This window comes from Balearica regulorum, chromosome 9 (assembly GCF_011004875.1).
Source record: "Balearica regulorum gibbericeps isolate bBalReg1 chromosome 9, bBalReg1.pri, whole genome shotgun sequence".
NCBI lineage: Eukaryota > Metazoa > Chordata > Aves > Gruiformes > Gruidae > Balearica > Balearica regulorum.
In genome coordinates this window covers 2,490,129-2,506,157 of record NC_046192.1, presented here as the reverse complement: position 1 = coordinate 2,506,157, position 16,029 = coordinate 2,490,129, and the positions used below count along the sequence as shown (strand labels likewise).

General features: G+C 37.3%; 1 protein-coding gene across 7 annotated transcripts in view; it reads left to right on the top strand.

Annotated features, from left to right (window-relative positions):
- Nucleotides 1-16,029, top strand: part of ARMC8 (armadillo repeat containing 8) — a 73,595-nt gene that overhangs the window by 39,956 nt on the left and 17,610 nt on the right. For 5 of the 7 annotated variants that reach the window (XR_012836702.1, XM_075760776.1, XM_075760780.1 and 2 more), the window contains 7 exons: nucleotides 1,380-1,472; nucleotides 4,665-4,724; nucleotides 5,880-5,960; nucleotides 9,348-9,423; nucleotides 9,514-9,604; nucleotides 12,499-12,559; nucleotides 15,415-15,615. Coding sequence is in view for 6 of the 7 variants with exons in the window: in XM_075760776.1 (XP_075616891.1) it covers nucleotides 1,380-1,472; nucleotides 4,665-4,724; nucleotides 5,880-5,960; nucleotides 9,348-9,423; nucleotides 9,514-9,604; nucleotides 12,499-12,559; nucleotides 15,415-15,615 (663 nt within the window). In the remaining variant the exon portion in view is untranslated. The remainder of the gene's footprint in view (nucleotides 1-1,379; nucleotides 1,473-4,664; nucleotides 4,725-5,879; nucleotides 5,961-9,347; nucleotides 9,424-9,513; nucleotides 9,605-12,498; nucleotides 12,560-15,414; nucleotides 15,616-16,029) is intronic. The other 2 variants (XM_075760774.1, XM_075760778.1) reach the window with 1 other exon arrangement.

Below are 16,029 nucleotides of genomic sequence, written 5' to 3'. Positions count from 1 at the left end.
ATGACAAATGAGGTTGTTGCACGTTGATCCTTTCCAGTTATTGAGAAACAAGCAGTAGAAACAGAAGTTGGTTTTAGTCTCAGTGTGTTTCTTGGCTTTCTTGTCCTATTGTTTTCTGTTGAGAACAAGGAGGTTGGATTGTTGGCAGCAAAGCTTTCTAAAATGTCTGCTAAATTTTATACATTTATATATAAAATATTAAAAACAACAAAATTAAATATTGCAAAGCTTTGCCTAATCTCAAATACATATACAAATAGGAGAGACTTATGCATGTGTATCTTGCTAATATCAAAAGTGCGATTGGAAGTTTCCCAAGTAATTGGAAAATAAAACTTTCCACAAACCACTGTGCATCTCTGAAGCTGTAGCCATTAAAACCAGCAGGCTAGTGCTACTTTCATTGCTGTAAAAGTAGCCAAGGAGCATGAGGATTTTGCTCTGATTTTAATCCACCTCTCCCTAGTTAGAGGGTTGCAATTCATCATTCTCCTGCAGGTGAAACAAAAAATCTGACTTGTATTTAGGGTCAGTATAGCATAAGTTCTCTGGAAAGGAAGACTCATTCAGTCTTTCATCTCCTCTGTTCAGCACCCTTTATCTCATGGAGTAATTTAGTTTTCCGTCTTTCCAAACTAAAATGGCCAGTGTTTCGTTTAATAGTACTGCAGTTGCTGCTGCTAAAGTGTACTGGTAAAAGTAACTGAAAGCTTTAAAATGTTGCAGTTTTGTAATTTACCACAGAGCTTAAGTAACTGGATGTGTTTTCAGAACGGAACTTCAGTATGATGATTTTCTTTTGCTGATTTGTTTGGAATTCTCTGTCACTAGTGTTGCCCATACTAATAGCATCTATAGTGTGTGTGTCTATGTTTGACTTAAAGACAAAGGAGATTATTACCCCATATTAATCAGTTAGAAAGCGAGTGCCACAGAATTCAAGGTGGACTGTACCTTGTTCAGTCTGGGACCTTGTTCCCCTCCCTGCGCTTTTCTGCTCTGAGCTGAAATGAAGAGGTAAGTAAATCACACTTGTAAGAAAATACTAAGATAACTCCTGGAGTAATCACTTTCAGTGACCGTGTTTGCAGTTGGTATGTTTTTTTTCCCCCTATTCTTTTATTGTTTTCTCATGAAGTTTCTGGAGACAAATCCCAGAAGTTTTCTATCTAACTTGCATTGACTTTTTTATTTTTTCCATGAGAACTTGACTCAGAACTGTCACTTGTGCCTTGCAGTCTGTCTTGTGTCCATATGAGTTTCAGTAGGAGGGAGGACACTGAATGCAGAATCAGGAGTACTCTTTTAAGTAACAAACTATGAACAAACTATGCTGAAATACAGTATTAATACTTTTTTGTTCTCTGACTTGTTTCCAGGATGCTACAGTTATCTCCCACCTCATGGCACTGCTCAGTAGGTCTCGATATACACAAGAATACATATGTCAGATCTTCTCACATTGCTGCAAAGTAAGGAAGAGAATACGTGTTCTTTGTGCAACTTGTGTTTCTTGCATATAAGAAACTGTGTCAGATGATACTGCCTTTTGTGGCAGGAAAACTAGGACAGTAATGACTGAACTATTATTGCTCTGGATTTGCTGACAGATTTGTTGGAGTTGATATATATTTCTCTACAGTAAAACAAAATATGCAAATAAGCGCTGTTTAAAATCAGGTCTGTGTGTATATACCTTTGGCTACTAAACAAAGTCAACAGTCTAGGCAAATATCAAACCTCACTATGATCAGTATAAATTTTGGAAGGGGTTTTTTTGGTTTTGTTTTTTTTTTTTTTTGTCTGGAAGTCTCAAGACTCTGTGAGCATCTCTCTGCAGAGGTCTTGTATCTGCTTTCAAGACAGCTGTTTTATGCCCAGAGAATGTTTTCTGAGAGGTACTGTAGGTTGAGAGGAAGAAAAAAATGCTTTTCTCAGTTGAGCTCTCTACCAGTTACAGGTTTATCCAGATACATGTTCATTCCTGCAATATAATAGAATTCTCTTGATATGGGAAAACTAATTTAAAAACAGCAGCAACCCCACCCCAAACACAGTGTTTTCTTTCCCTCAAAGACACATACACCCCCTCCCCAAATTTCCACACACCACTGTGTTTTCGATTGTGGTAGATTTTGGTACTTGCTGTACCCATGGTTTATATAGTAACTGTACCAAAATAATACAATGTAGGAAATCAGATTTGTAAGCATCTTTCCCTTTTAGAAACAGTTTAAAACTAAAAGATCATAGATAGTATTTATCTACCAGACTAACAAATGAAAAAGTTCCAAAATTTAGGAATTTGTAAGTATTTACATCAAAATATAGCTTTCTACCTTATCACTTACAATGAATCTTCTGAAATTTGGAATTATTCCGTTGTTAACAAAGTGGTTTTTTCTCTACCTTGACTGTTACTTATGTGCATTCATCCATTTGCATTTCTTCTGTTAAGTGAAACTGAGGACTGAAAACTGTTAGTGTGATATAAAAACTCAGCTGCTAATATTTATAGAATTGTTTAAAGAAAACATTAAGACAAAATCCTACACCGTACTGTGGAAGTTCAAATCTATAGCTAATATTGGAAAAAGAATTTGATATATTAAGAAGAAAAATGCATCAGTGAGGTATCTTATGTTTAAGTGAATGTTTTGAAAAATCCAAGGTTTTGGAAAGAAAAAGCTGATTGTGTGAACAGATAGAAACATGCATGCACAAGAAAATCAGGACAGTGGATATGAGGATTAGGAAATAGTTTCATTTACAGAATAAATATTAACTGCGTAACAAAGAAAAATATTTGAGGTTGAGTAAACAGACTATCACAAATGTTAAATTGATCAAGAATTCATTTCTCGTGCCCAGGCAAATGCAGCTGTTCAGCAAAAACCTAAAATGCCCCTTCTTTCTTTTTTGTTTAGTTCTTGTGTTTCAGGTCTGATTATCAAGGTCAATTACTGCATTTTCAGACATACCAAAATACATCTAATACAGCAAAGCAGAATTTGCAGGGGATTTTCTGATTTATATGGGATAGGCAAAGTATGTTCTTATAATTTAAAAAAAAAAAAAATTAAATACAGAAAGTTTCATATTCACTACATTTTTAATGAAGACTCCATCTTTCCCCCAAAAAGCTATGAGTGAGAGAACCTTTCTAATTTTTTCCTGAATAAATAAATTACTGTAAGCTTTAGTATTTAGATAAGGCTTACCATATATTATAAGAGGTATTGATGCTTTTATTTCTTTTTTTTTTCTCATCTTAGTAGTTTCATTAATTAAACCAATAGCGACACATCATAGCACGAACTCTCCTTGTTCCTGCAAACTGTTCTCTGCTTAATCTTGTGCATCCATTTTCTCTCTTCCCAGCCAGAGCCTTGTTTGGTTGGGCTTCTCGGGTTTCTTTCTTTCTCGCCTGCTCAAATTTCCCTGGATAAGCACAGACCTCTTCTCTGGAGCTAGGAAATCCTTAGCTCAGGTTCCTAGCATATTGCTGCTATTTTCTGCTTTTGCTGCTTACTTTTACTACTTCTCACCACATTTTTAGAGTTAAAATTGACTGATGGAAAACATTGACCCTGGAGAAGAGCCATCCTAAGCAAGGGGAAGTGCTGATTTACAGGGAGAGCAGATGCAGTTCTTAACATACAGAGCCAGGATTCTATCAACATATAAGCAAATAAGTAAACTGAAATCAGGTTGATGTACAAGGCATGCTTAAAATGCAAGTCAAAATTTACTTTTTAAGATTCTCTCTGTCGCAGTTGATTTGTTTCCAGAGAAAGTGATGTGAGTAGGTAAGCTTTACTATTTTAATGGTCAAATTAAAAAGAATAGGTATGCATTTGGAAGCATATGGTTGTATGAATAATTTGAAAAGATAGTTCTGGAACTTATCTTTGAATGCGGTGACATCTCTGCATAAGTAATAACTTCACCACCAGTTGAAAATTAAAATCTTGTGTCTGGGAAAGATCCAGGATAAAGCCTGTAATCAAGGCAGCTTCCTCCCAAGCCAGTTCCGAGAATGTTTTCTTATGTGATCTTAGGCCTGAACCAAGGTACATTTGCATTTAAAATTTCATTATGGAATGAATTATTACATCGTTCTATTGTACTGCTTTCTTGAAAATTGACATATCATGATGGAAAACCATGCAAGAAGTGTGATTTCTATTTCCAAAATATTATGTTGTTCTGATTTGGAGAAAAAGATCACTGTAATTGGACCAGCTCCTGGAACTCTGTCAGTACACCCAAAGAGACAGAAAAGCATTAAATTGGTGTCTCAGCTGCTTGGAATTAGGAAGGAATCATATGTTATATTCCCAAGTTTTCACATTTATATGTGAAGCTGTCCCTATTTATGGCTTAGTGCTTAACCTGATTGTGCATTGAACAAGCTGGATTGGTGTGTGCAAACGCAGTGGGTGCAGATTAGGTATTTTTGTGTACGTCTGGTTATGCAACAAAGAATACACCCAAGTGTCACCTCTGTACGTGCGTTTATCCTGTTTACACAGAATTTACTGTCTGCATCTCATTGAAAAATCACTAATACTTGTGAATTACTGAAACTATCTAGGTCAATATGATTTCTTTTACTTTAATTTCATTCATTTTTTTCACATATTTTAATATCTGTTCTTCAGCTTCAACACTGGCATAGCTGCGGCTTTAAATCATTGCCTCAGCCACTTCTGTGTGCCAATGTAAGTTGTTTTCTTACTTAAACCATGCTGTTTTAATTGCATTTTTTGGTAGAAAGCTCTTGGTGGCAGTAGCAGCTGAAGCATCTCTTAAAGCACCAGATATGTTACATCTAAAAGTAGTTTTATGTTTTTTTGTTAGAGGTAAGGGATATTCTAAAAATATCCTTTTGAATGTAAGGGGAATCTGATTTCAGCTGTATCTCAAATGTGAAAATAAAATCTCACTCATGCGTACTAGGGTACGCATAAACTTGCTGGGTTTTAACAGATTAAGGAGTGATGATACTTCACTTGCAGATTAGTCAAGAAAATGTGTAGAGGTATGATTAATGCTGTGACATTCTAAAAGCTGAATTTGAATTGTGCATGACCTGTGCTTAATGCAAAGATGTCTGGGGTCATAAATCTGATTCTGAAGAGATGTTTGTAAGTCACAGATCAGACTACTGAGGGTTGCAGGCCCCAGTGAGATTTCATGTTGTTTTTTCCAACCTCATCGAGCCTTGTCATACTACAGAAGTTCTGAGACCTTTTTACTGCAAAATTCGATATTTGTTTTAATTCCAAATGCTTTTTAAATCTTGGGAAAATATTGATGTATCAGCCATTGTCGACTTAGAGATCTTGAAGTCAATAAATGGGTGATGGCTGGTTAGATTTATGGCTAAATATGTTTGAAACTAGTCTGTAGGAGGAAAATGTGAATCTGTTCTCAAAGTACTGTCACATTCTGTCTGGAAACAGTTTCAGAATTAATTCCTTCTTTTCTGAAGGTAGAATTGTTGAAAATGCTTAGTATTACCAGTAAAGAAGACATTAGTAACTGGGGTTCTCTTACATGGTTTGTAGAGAAAATCAGGAGCTTTTGATTGTTTCCCTTTTAAAGAATAGAAACATAAGTACTCTATCCACATTTCTTCATTTGTGGAAACTTATTTCATTGCCTATTGAAGAAAAGAGTGGAAAAGGACAAATGCTATAAAAAGAAGAGTTGAACTTATTTAAAAAATATTGGTGTAATAACTGATTACAAAGGAAATGTTAGTAAATCTACCTTTAATACTTAACAATAAGTTGCAGATAGTGGAAACCTCTTACAGGTTCTTTAAAAAAAAAAAAAATCTAAAAAATCATGTTTTATGTTTTCCTTTGAAGGGTCCAGATCACCAGACAATCCTATTTAACCATGGAGCTGTTCAGAATATCGCACATCTGTTAGTTTCCACCTCCTACAAAGTAAGACATTAAAATTATTTGGTGTTTTACATATATCTATTAAAGGGATCCAAATGAAGATTATAAAAACTATGTCTATGCGTATGAACTAAAACTATGAACAAATATAATGTGTATTTCTAGAACAGTGTTTTTACTTGTCCTATGGATTTCTATCAAAATAAGACCTACTTTTTTGGAGTGTTCTGTAAAGTTAAAACACCATTAATTAAAACAGAGTTGGCTTTTGTTGATCCAAAGGACAACAGTCATTTGGCAACCCAATAAAAAACTTGTTGAACAATACATGAGACAAAGAAATTAAGCAGAATAGAAACAAGGGTGAACTGTTCTCAGCAGAAGACACACCTGTGAAAACATGGACATTGAACATGTGGAGGCCGCCAGGTGCCTGTGTGTTGTGCTCACTGAATCTCCTGACTCTCAGCTCCATCCTCTCTTATATTTTGGAAGTCCATCCTGGGGAAAAGCATCACGCTTTACCTAGAACTTGGTGCCAAGGAGGGTCAACTAGCTCTTTCCAGTCTAAGGCCAAAGTTTCAAATCTTGAGCACAGCCTTAGGAGTCTGCTGTAGATGAGTTTAGTAAAATGTTTTGAGTGCATAAAATGCTTTCTGAGGCTCTTCTGTGTAGTTTGATTTTTGAGGGCTAACAGATGTCTGCTACGCAAATGATTGTGAAATCTGTCAGAAGCCAGTCCTATGATCTCTAAGGAGTTGAACTTCCATGGACTTTCTTATTGTTATATCAATTTATCCCTCCCCAAATATGAATGTCATCATTCTGAAAGTAAGAAACACTTCAAAGTATCCCACTTTATCTAATACAAAATATCTAATATGTTATCATGCCATTTTTATTTTATCGAAAGTAGGCTATTCACGGGTTGATTGAGACTAGATGAGGTAATTGTGCTTGTCTGTTCTGCCTAATGCAGAAGATTCTTGATCATTAAAGTATCTTTCAGCAGGAAAATCAGTCTTTAAATGAGAATTTCAAGTGAAGGGAAATTTGGTGCTCTCTTCCAGGGTCTTGTTAATCTCGTGTGTGGTGCTTTTTGTTTGGTTTTGGGGTTTTTTTTATAAATCCAGTAGGAAGTATGCAGTCTTCAATATTTTATTAGTGAGACTCATAAACTTCTGTATTCTGTTTTCCTGTACTAATTAGTTTTCATCATGATCAGGCAACGTTTCGCTCTTTCTCCCATTACCTGACCTTTTTTTACCCTGTATCGTAAGGTGTATTTTCCAAGGTATGTTTGGCTTGGAACCTTTTCTAATGTCTGTGAACTTTCCCTGATTTTTTCAAATAAAGAAAATAAGGAAATCGGAGCAAGGTAAAGTTTTCAAGTTGCTTTTTCACCAACAAGATACATGTAGCATTGCACAAAATACATATATTAAGTCCTGCCTTCCTGGAGAGATGTGTAAAGTATTCTCCCTCTCCTCCTTTGCTAGTTTGGTCAGGCCTTTAACGTCCAGGGGTACAGACTGAATTGCTTTTTATTGCTCTTCATACACTTCCCTCTGTTAATACTCCTGGGGTTAACAGCTTCATTGTGGTCCTAGCTGCTTTCTTAGTGTTCTGCAGTAATTAGATTTAGTTTAAAAACTTTGCCTACTTCTCGATACTTACAGTAAAGGCCAGCAAGGTGTCTCGGATGATTTAGGCAATAGGACCACATCAACAAACAGCGGAAACCCTCAAAATGGGATTTCAGTCCCCATTAGAAGAGTTTGTCTAGGTCTACCAAGACAGTTGCCTATTATGTTTCAAAACACTGTTTTCCTTTGGTTTTGGGATTGTCTCATAGCCAGCTGACTCTAAGACTATCTTTCTTGTGTGTTATTTCATTACAAGCGTTCAGCTTCACCACTGGTGAGATGTCTAACACAACGGAACTACAGCTTTTACAGCATCGTTACAGATAATTGTTTCAAGACCATATTTACGTATTTTTCCAAATGCTTACGTTCCCTATTTCTCATGTAACTACTGAACTAATTGCCCTTAAGTAGACATTACTAACAAAGAAAGTAATCATTGTAGTAATTTTAATACCTTTAATAGAGCAATATTCTATAAAACAGTTAACTTTCAGCTAGACTTCAGTTGTTCTCATTAGAACCTTTACCCCCTGCCCCGACTTCCGTTTGGCGGGAATACAGCTCCTGAGCTCTGGGTTTGACTTTTTTCAGTGCTTTTTCTGTACACAATCTCTGCTTCCTGCTGCTTTGAAGCATACACTGTATTCATTAGATTGTCTGAAGAGTAAATGGAAGCGTTGTCAAACAAGGCTTTTGTTCTGAAGCCAGGTAGCCTGCTAACCTTTCCTCCTGACTAAGACTTCAATACTACTGATGAGAAGAGATCTTACCATGGCTGTGATTAGATACTGTAAAAATTAGTGCACAAAAGTGTGATTGTCTTTGCTGTTGTTGTGTATTATTGGACTTCCATATTTCTAAAGACTTTTTGTCGAGGAGGGTGGGATGGCCCTAAACCTAACTTGCAGTAAGTGCTTTCTGCAGTGACGGGATTCTTCAGGTCAAAGTTTTGTTCCTTTTGCTTTGTTTTCACACTAAGAATGTGGTAACAAACATGGAAAGACAAGGACACAGTTTAAATATGTGCAACTGTAGAAGGTGAAGTCGAAGACTAATATCTGAACTAAATTAGATTCTTTGTCTGGAAAGATGATAATGGTCGATCTTCCTTGTGTCAAAATAGAGGTTATAAAGATTCCATAGCCTAGCGTGACTAGACAACCATGAAATACTGTTTGATTAAACCAAGACATGGTTTTGGACTGGAGGAGGAAGATGCAACGTGAAGAAATTTGTGAATCCTTTTTGTACAGGTGATACCTGAGGCTGTGTAACGATAGTCAAACTTACAGTATATATTTGCATTAAGATTAGTTTAGAATCACTTCAACTGGATGGTTCTCTTTAGACATTTTATTAAACTCATCTTTAGAGGCTTCTGAAATATAAATCTCAGACAGAATATCTGATTCTCTTATGTACTTAAGAGTCCTGGAAAGAAAAAAGGACTGTTATGATATTTCCATTCTTTTGTTGTTGTTTGCATGTTTGTGAGGCATCATAGATAAGACCAGTATTGCTGACTGGCTAGTTCCCAAGTTTTATCCTTATCTTTTCCACAAATAGTTCACAACATACCCTATAGAAGGATAATTCCAACAGGGAGATCACAGGAGTCAAAGTGTGAGTTCAGTGTTTTCATCTGCCTTGTATTCATCATCTACGTTTCTTGTTCGTTATACAGAATTATTTTTTACAAACCTATATAGGGGTATAGACAAATTTTGCTTTTAAGTTAGCATTTACGTTCGTGCTTAGTATATATTATGTTTTTACACAGGTTAGAATGCAAGCATTGAAATGCTTCTCAGTTCTAGCCTTTGAAAACCCGCAGGTATCAATGACTCTTGTAAATGGTAAGTATAATGCTGCTGTTGCTTATTTGACACTTGTTTTATTGACTGGCTGAATTAGAATTACTTGGAGTTCTCTTTCATTGCTTGCAGTGTCGGTTGATGGAGAATTGTTACCGCAAATTTTTGTGAAGATGTTACAAAGGGACAAGCCCATTGAAATGCAGCTCACGTCAGCCAAATGGTAATTTTCATCAGGAATTAGAATGAAATAATATGCAATTTAATTCTTACTTTTTAACTGTTCCCTTTTTGCTGGTTGCAAAGTAATGTGTGATCTAAACTCTTAGGAATAATTATAGATATTATTTGCATTATCTAAATGCTTGGAGAAGTGGTTCTCGCCTAATGATCTTTATAGCATAACTTTCACTCTTTGCTGTACATTAACAGGAAGAAATGTTGCCAGGCAGTAATTTTGGCAGGAACATGTATTCGGACATGCGGATTTTCATAAGCTGAACTGCACTTTTCACAAGTGGCTTGGATTTTATGATAAGTTTTACTTGGAATAGGCTATGGTTAATCGTATGTCCTTACAGACTATAATATTGATGTCCTTGTTGCACCACTGTTCGGAGGACTCAGGTGACTGGGGCTGCGGTGTGTTCAGAACTGTATGCACTAAGATGATGAGAGAGAAGAGCTAGTCCTTCTTCCCAACTGTTTTAATTAAAATAGATTATTCCTTAAGCTTCATGTGCTCCTGCAACAGAATTAATGTTATTAATTTTATAGTTCAGATCAAACTTTCCCTTCTGGTGTGGGCACATTTTTGTGTGTTCATATTCATAATAACTTTCTACCCTGTGACAAAATGTGACCAAGTTCTATAACAGCAATGCTTGGGTTATACTCACTTTGTAAGCTGGGAATCGACTCCCTGTGAGACCTTTTTTCCTTTTGTTTTATTGATAATAATGGAATAAATTACTTCAGGGGATTAAAGAGATAAAATTACCCATCACTATAAACTACTAAAATCAAATGTAACTCAGGAATTTGGTCACTGATGTATTGTTTGATTATTCTTTTAGAATTCGATGGCTTATTTTTGACCTGGATCAGTGAGTTCTCTGATTCAGTTCACCAAAAAATTTCACTGACACTTGCCTCAGTGCAAGGTCTCAAGATTCTGGGTGAGGAGCTAGTGGGGTAGGTAGGATGGCCACTTTTGTAATATAGCCGGGTTATGATGACTTAGCGCATTCATGAAAGCAGTTGTAAAGGTGTGGGGGTGGTGGTGTTGTCTTAGGAAGGTAATCCCACTCCGTGTGGGAGCGTCAGTCGGGGGACCTCCCATGCTCCCTTCCAACCACAATTGGTCTGTGCAGTCTGGTTTTACTGGTTTTGTTAGGTAGCTCTTTGCAAAGAAGGCACGTTAAATTAACTGCATTGTAGCAGTCTCAGTTCCGATTGATTTATGTGTTTCTTTGAGAATTCAGAGAATACATAGGGAATTAAGTGTTAGAAATTATTAATTTTTTTTTTTACTGATCTCAAGATATAAGGCAGTTGATAAGTCACGAAGGCAGGGTGGAGTTAAAAGAATTGTTCTGGCTCCCAGGTCTGTTGGTGTTCTTTACTGATCTGCTTCAAAGTGGAAGGAGTTGGGTAGACAATCCCATCTTTTGCTGTTGCTTTGCCGTACTTTGGCTCAAGCGGACCTTTGAAAGCATGGAAGAAAATGATGCGGTAAAAAGCAAAAAAAGAAAATTGCAAGAAAAATGGAAGACAAACCACTATCTTGAATTCCAGATTGGCTTTCTAATTAGTCCGTGGGCAATCACCCTTCTTAGTAGGGCACTTAAGGCCTCAGTTTCATGACAGTCCTGGGAGCTTGCGAAGACCTGCTGGCTTTTCTTCTATAAGTCCACTCCCTACTTGATTCCCTCCAAGTCAGACTGTCTGCTTTTTTGTCATAGCAGGTGAAATTGTCACAGGTCCTCTTTTTTTTTTTTTTTTTTTCTTCTAAATTAGCCTTCACTCCTGCCTTGCCAGCTTTGGTCCATTAATCTGCAGTTCCTCTCTGATTTATTAGTAGAGTCCTTGGAATGCAGATGTGGAAAGGGGTTTTTATGCATTTGTGAAGCCTTTTGTTAAATTTCTATTTGAATCCAGACTGGCATACAGGGCTATCTTGAGAAGTTTCCTTTGTTTTTCAGTAACTAAAGTAGACCTGTAAGACCCAAGTTAATTCCTCTTGACTGAAATGGAGTGGGGATCCTTCACTTGAGCAGCAGTGTTGGCACAGAGGGAAGAGCACTAAACCTCTTGGGAGAGTGATTTGCAGCTACAAGTGGAGTAGTAACCTTTTCTACTAAAATTACTAGAATTGCTTCCAGCCAATCCAAGACTATTTTACCTGAAGTAAAAATACTTCATGTTTGAAATAGAGCTACTTTGTCTGGCAAATAAGGTCTAGCTGCACTAAATGGCAACTGCAAGATGAGTGCTTTCCTTGTGATTGTTCCTGTGTGAAAACGAGTATTTCCTGCTGTCAGCTCTAAGGCTTGGGCAGTAAAAGTTTATAAAATGTTCTCTATGCTAACAATCGAGTCTTACCTTTTCACTTCCAAGAAATAATATATAAAAAGCTATTTGATTATGGGATTTTAGCTATGTCTGTCACTGGTAGGTGTTTGGAACAGGATCAGTGATATTACCTTCTAAGAGATGAAAGAACTCTCTTTAAGCACTTGGAAAGAGCTCAGGAATGCAGTGAAACATGATATGGTTACACTGTTAGCATATTACTACTCCTTAGCCGAGCAATTATAAATGTACATTTTTAACCTGCCCAGTTGAGAGTTGAAACATGCTAGTGTTAAGTCACCTTTACTGATCTTCAGGTTTGTTTTTTTTCTTAACCTCACCTGTGGCATGATAAAAGCCAGTTACAATGGCTTAGTTTAAAAGCTAAAACAAAAGCTACTTGACTGTTCGTAGTGTAAAGCTTGAATGGTTTCTGGCTGAGCTGTTGGACTACCAACCCTATATTGTATGTATTGCTCCAGCAAGATGTCCTATACTAGAAAGCCGCTTAAAAGTAGGTCTCTCTTTGTTACGTTGTTACAGCCTTACTTCCATGTGCAGAGCTGGAGCAATACGGACAGACGATTCTTGCATCGTTCTTAAGGTGAGCAGGTTGAAAGGTTTTCTGTTTAAAATGTTTTTCTCACATAGAGCTATCTTGGTTTATTTGTCTCTGATAAAAAGTAGCACAAAATCTGTTACACTGAAGATTTCAAAGCACCAAGTTCTGGTTTTGGGGGTTTTTTTATTTATTTATTTAAAAAAAAAGTTTCCTAATTTCCCTTTGTGTCTAAGCATTTATAGTGACATGGCTTTTTTTAAGAAGTTTTAAATAAAGATTTGTACTAAAAGGTTAATATCCAGGAATAATTATCCCAGAGTTTGACACACATCCATTTGAGGTTTGTAATCATTTCAGTAACTATTTGTAAGTAACATGGAAACAACATTACTGCCTTGGTCTCTGTATACGAACAAGGCACTGGTTTGTCTTTCAATAGCTTGTTTCACAAGACTGCAGTCAGAATACTTGCACAATCTATACATGGAGTCTGTCATGAGCAGATGATTTCTCAGGTTTCACAATGTTTTTGTACATTTGTCTGCTTCATACTTGGCTGGGGAAATTTGTTATTAAAAAAACAAACAACCACTGTCATGCTGAAATATTTGATTTGATTTTTATACTGCATATGACTTTATAAGGAAATTCAGTAAAGGAAACTTCATTAAATACCATAGGAATGTAATCTCTTAATAGTCACACTTCTATAGCTAGTCAAAAGAAAAAAGCTGTTGATGAGCAAGCATATGAGCCAGAGATCAGATAATACTGACACTGCTTGTTTCTCCATGAGATATTGAAGTATAACTGCAATGCTGCAATAAGAAAACATGTTTGCTTTCTCTGATAATTACTATAGCAGTCTGGCAGACTCCAAAGCTTTTAGTATGCTTTTAGCATCCTTCATTCCAGAGAATAACATGTATTTCAGACTTAAGGAAATGCTGTTTAAATGCCTGCAAAAATAATTTTTTCCCCTGTATGTGCCCCTGTACTGAGATTGAGAAGACAACATGTGTTCTTGGAATGAGTCTAGCAAGTGATGGGTCTAACCAACAAAGGAGTCATTGTCAGGATTTGGTGGGGTGTGATCTGAGAGCCAGTAACTTTTTATGGGAGCTCTTTGGTGCTGAAGGCCCATCCGTGGTGGTCAGGTCCTCTACTGAACAGACAACTAATAAGCGTATGCATGACCATAGCATGTGCTGAAAGTCTCTGTGGCACTACAGGTAACTGTGTGTAGTGCTTACAGCAACAAATACTTCTGACCACCAAAGGCTACTGATTAGTATCTTCTCACTGTGATCTGTTGCAAACCCTGATGGCTCCTGCAAGCTTTCATTTCCAACTGAAGAATTGTCACCAGAGTGTCAAGAACTGTCCCTATGGCGTACTTTTTGGTAACGCTGGGGAAGGAGTAGGTTTTATGTAAGATACTGCAATAAGGAAGCATGTTCATTCCTTTCAGTGTCCATGGCAGTAGAGTCTGGCATATCTACAGCTTTCGTTAGTGGGGTTTTGGTATCTGTCATCCCAGGTAATGACAGGTGAAAAATCTGTATGTTGGCTGAAACAAAGGCCCATCTCTCCCATCTTTTTACACAAGATTGTCCAAAATGCAATTCATTCCAGTGTTGCTGGTGTTGATAGCAGCATCTGTTCTGTACAGACACCTGTCTTATAGCAAGTAAGGCTGCATCCCTCTCCCTCATTCTCCTACTTAGCTTTTTTTCCAAACTGACCCTCCAATTCCCTGATCTCTCTCTCCTTTCACCACCTGCAAACTGAGGCCTACAATTTCATGCTCCCAAACTATCCTACTCCTGCAAACCTTATTCTTTTGAAAATTTCATCCCTGCAGTAATCCCCCACTGTCTGCTTAACCCCGGGCTACGTCCTGATCAAGATGTGTTGTGGATTCCAGAACTATTCTGCTCTGGGAGGAAGAAATGGGGCACTACTGCTGTAGGCAGAGGCAGGTTATTGCCGATAGCTGGCTGGTAACTACGTGGACCTACGCATACTCTGCCACGTAGGCTGAATGGATAATTGCAGTCCTTTCAACCCTGGGAACTGATTTGGTTGCCAGTATACAGCCATAGGAGCACTTTCTCAGGGAAGCAGCTTCTGCACAAATAAATGTTTTAAAATTTGGACTAAAATTTGTTGTAATACTTGAGGGTAGACAAAAGAGTGAGGACAGAAAGAAGGAACAGAACCTTGCCCTCTTGTTCATACAACTCATGTAATTTCTTCTTTTCTTCTGGGGTCACTCCAGGAGCTTGTAGTTTTAAGATCATGCACTGTCTTGGTCTGTGGTAAATAGTCACAAATTGTTTGACCTCTGGTGAACTAAAACACAGCAATGCCCTCTTTAGTTTTAAGAAATTATTGAATAGAACTTTGACCCTTCCCTTCCCTGCTTCTCCTAGAAGGTAGCATGGGCCAAGGGAGCCATGAGATTAGTTTTGAATGCGTTGTCCTTAGTCAATCCTAGATCACAAAAGGGCAGGATGGGTCAATTAGTTCTTGAGGGCAGCTTGGCTACTTTTGGTTCATGTGTGTAGCAAGAATAAACCTGTGCAAAAATAAACTTTTGAGGGGATTTTTTTTGTTGTTTAACTTTTGCAAAACTTTGACTGTGGTCACTTCTAAACATTGCATTCACACAGACTAATTTTGACAGCATGAGAAGTTGGTATACTTAGTAATGCCTGAAAATTTCTCTGTATGTGTAGTCTTTAAAACCACTAAAATATTTTTGTCTAAAGGTATTAATCTAAAGAACGTTGTTGAGAATTGCTCTAGGATGTTGGGGGTTTTTTGTGAAGTTCAACTAAACAATGGTGGATTTTGTGTTGTGGGTTGTTTTTTGTTTTTTTTAAACTTTTCAGACTCTGCCATGTTTGGTTCGAATGTGTAGTAAGGAAAGACTGTTGGAGGAGCGAGTAGAAGGAGCAGAAACACTGGCCTATTTGATTGAAACAGATGTGGAGCTCCAGAGAATCGCCAGCATCACTGACCACCTCATTGTCATGCTTGCTGACTACTTCAAGTATCCCAGCTCAGTGAGTGCAATCACCGATATCAAGAGGGTATGTTGCCTTACCCAGGTTTGAATATTTGAAAATGTGCAAAAATGATAATAAATGGGCTTGGGATATTTTGTTATTCTGTTTAAACCTGATGTCTGAGATCCTCAGGTGATCAGAGGTCCAGCAGGACTTAATTTCTTATGCATATAGTCTCCAAGTCTGTGCTCGCTCACTGCTTTTCTGGACCCTGTGTTATCCAAACTAAAATCACTGTGTATATCTGAACTCCTGTAAGAAGGATGCTGCCATTCCTCTATGCCAAAGATAGATGGGCTATGGGGAGTTGAATATAGCTTCACCATATGAGTTTCATTACGCTTTCCAGAGATAGCAGTGAAATACCAGATTGAGACATCTGTCATGTTTTTCCTTTGCAGAGTTTAAAAGATTTACCTTCAGGAACCAGTACATTTC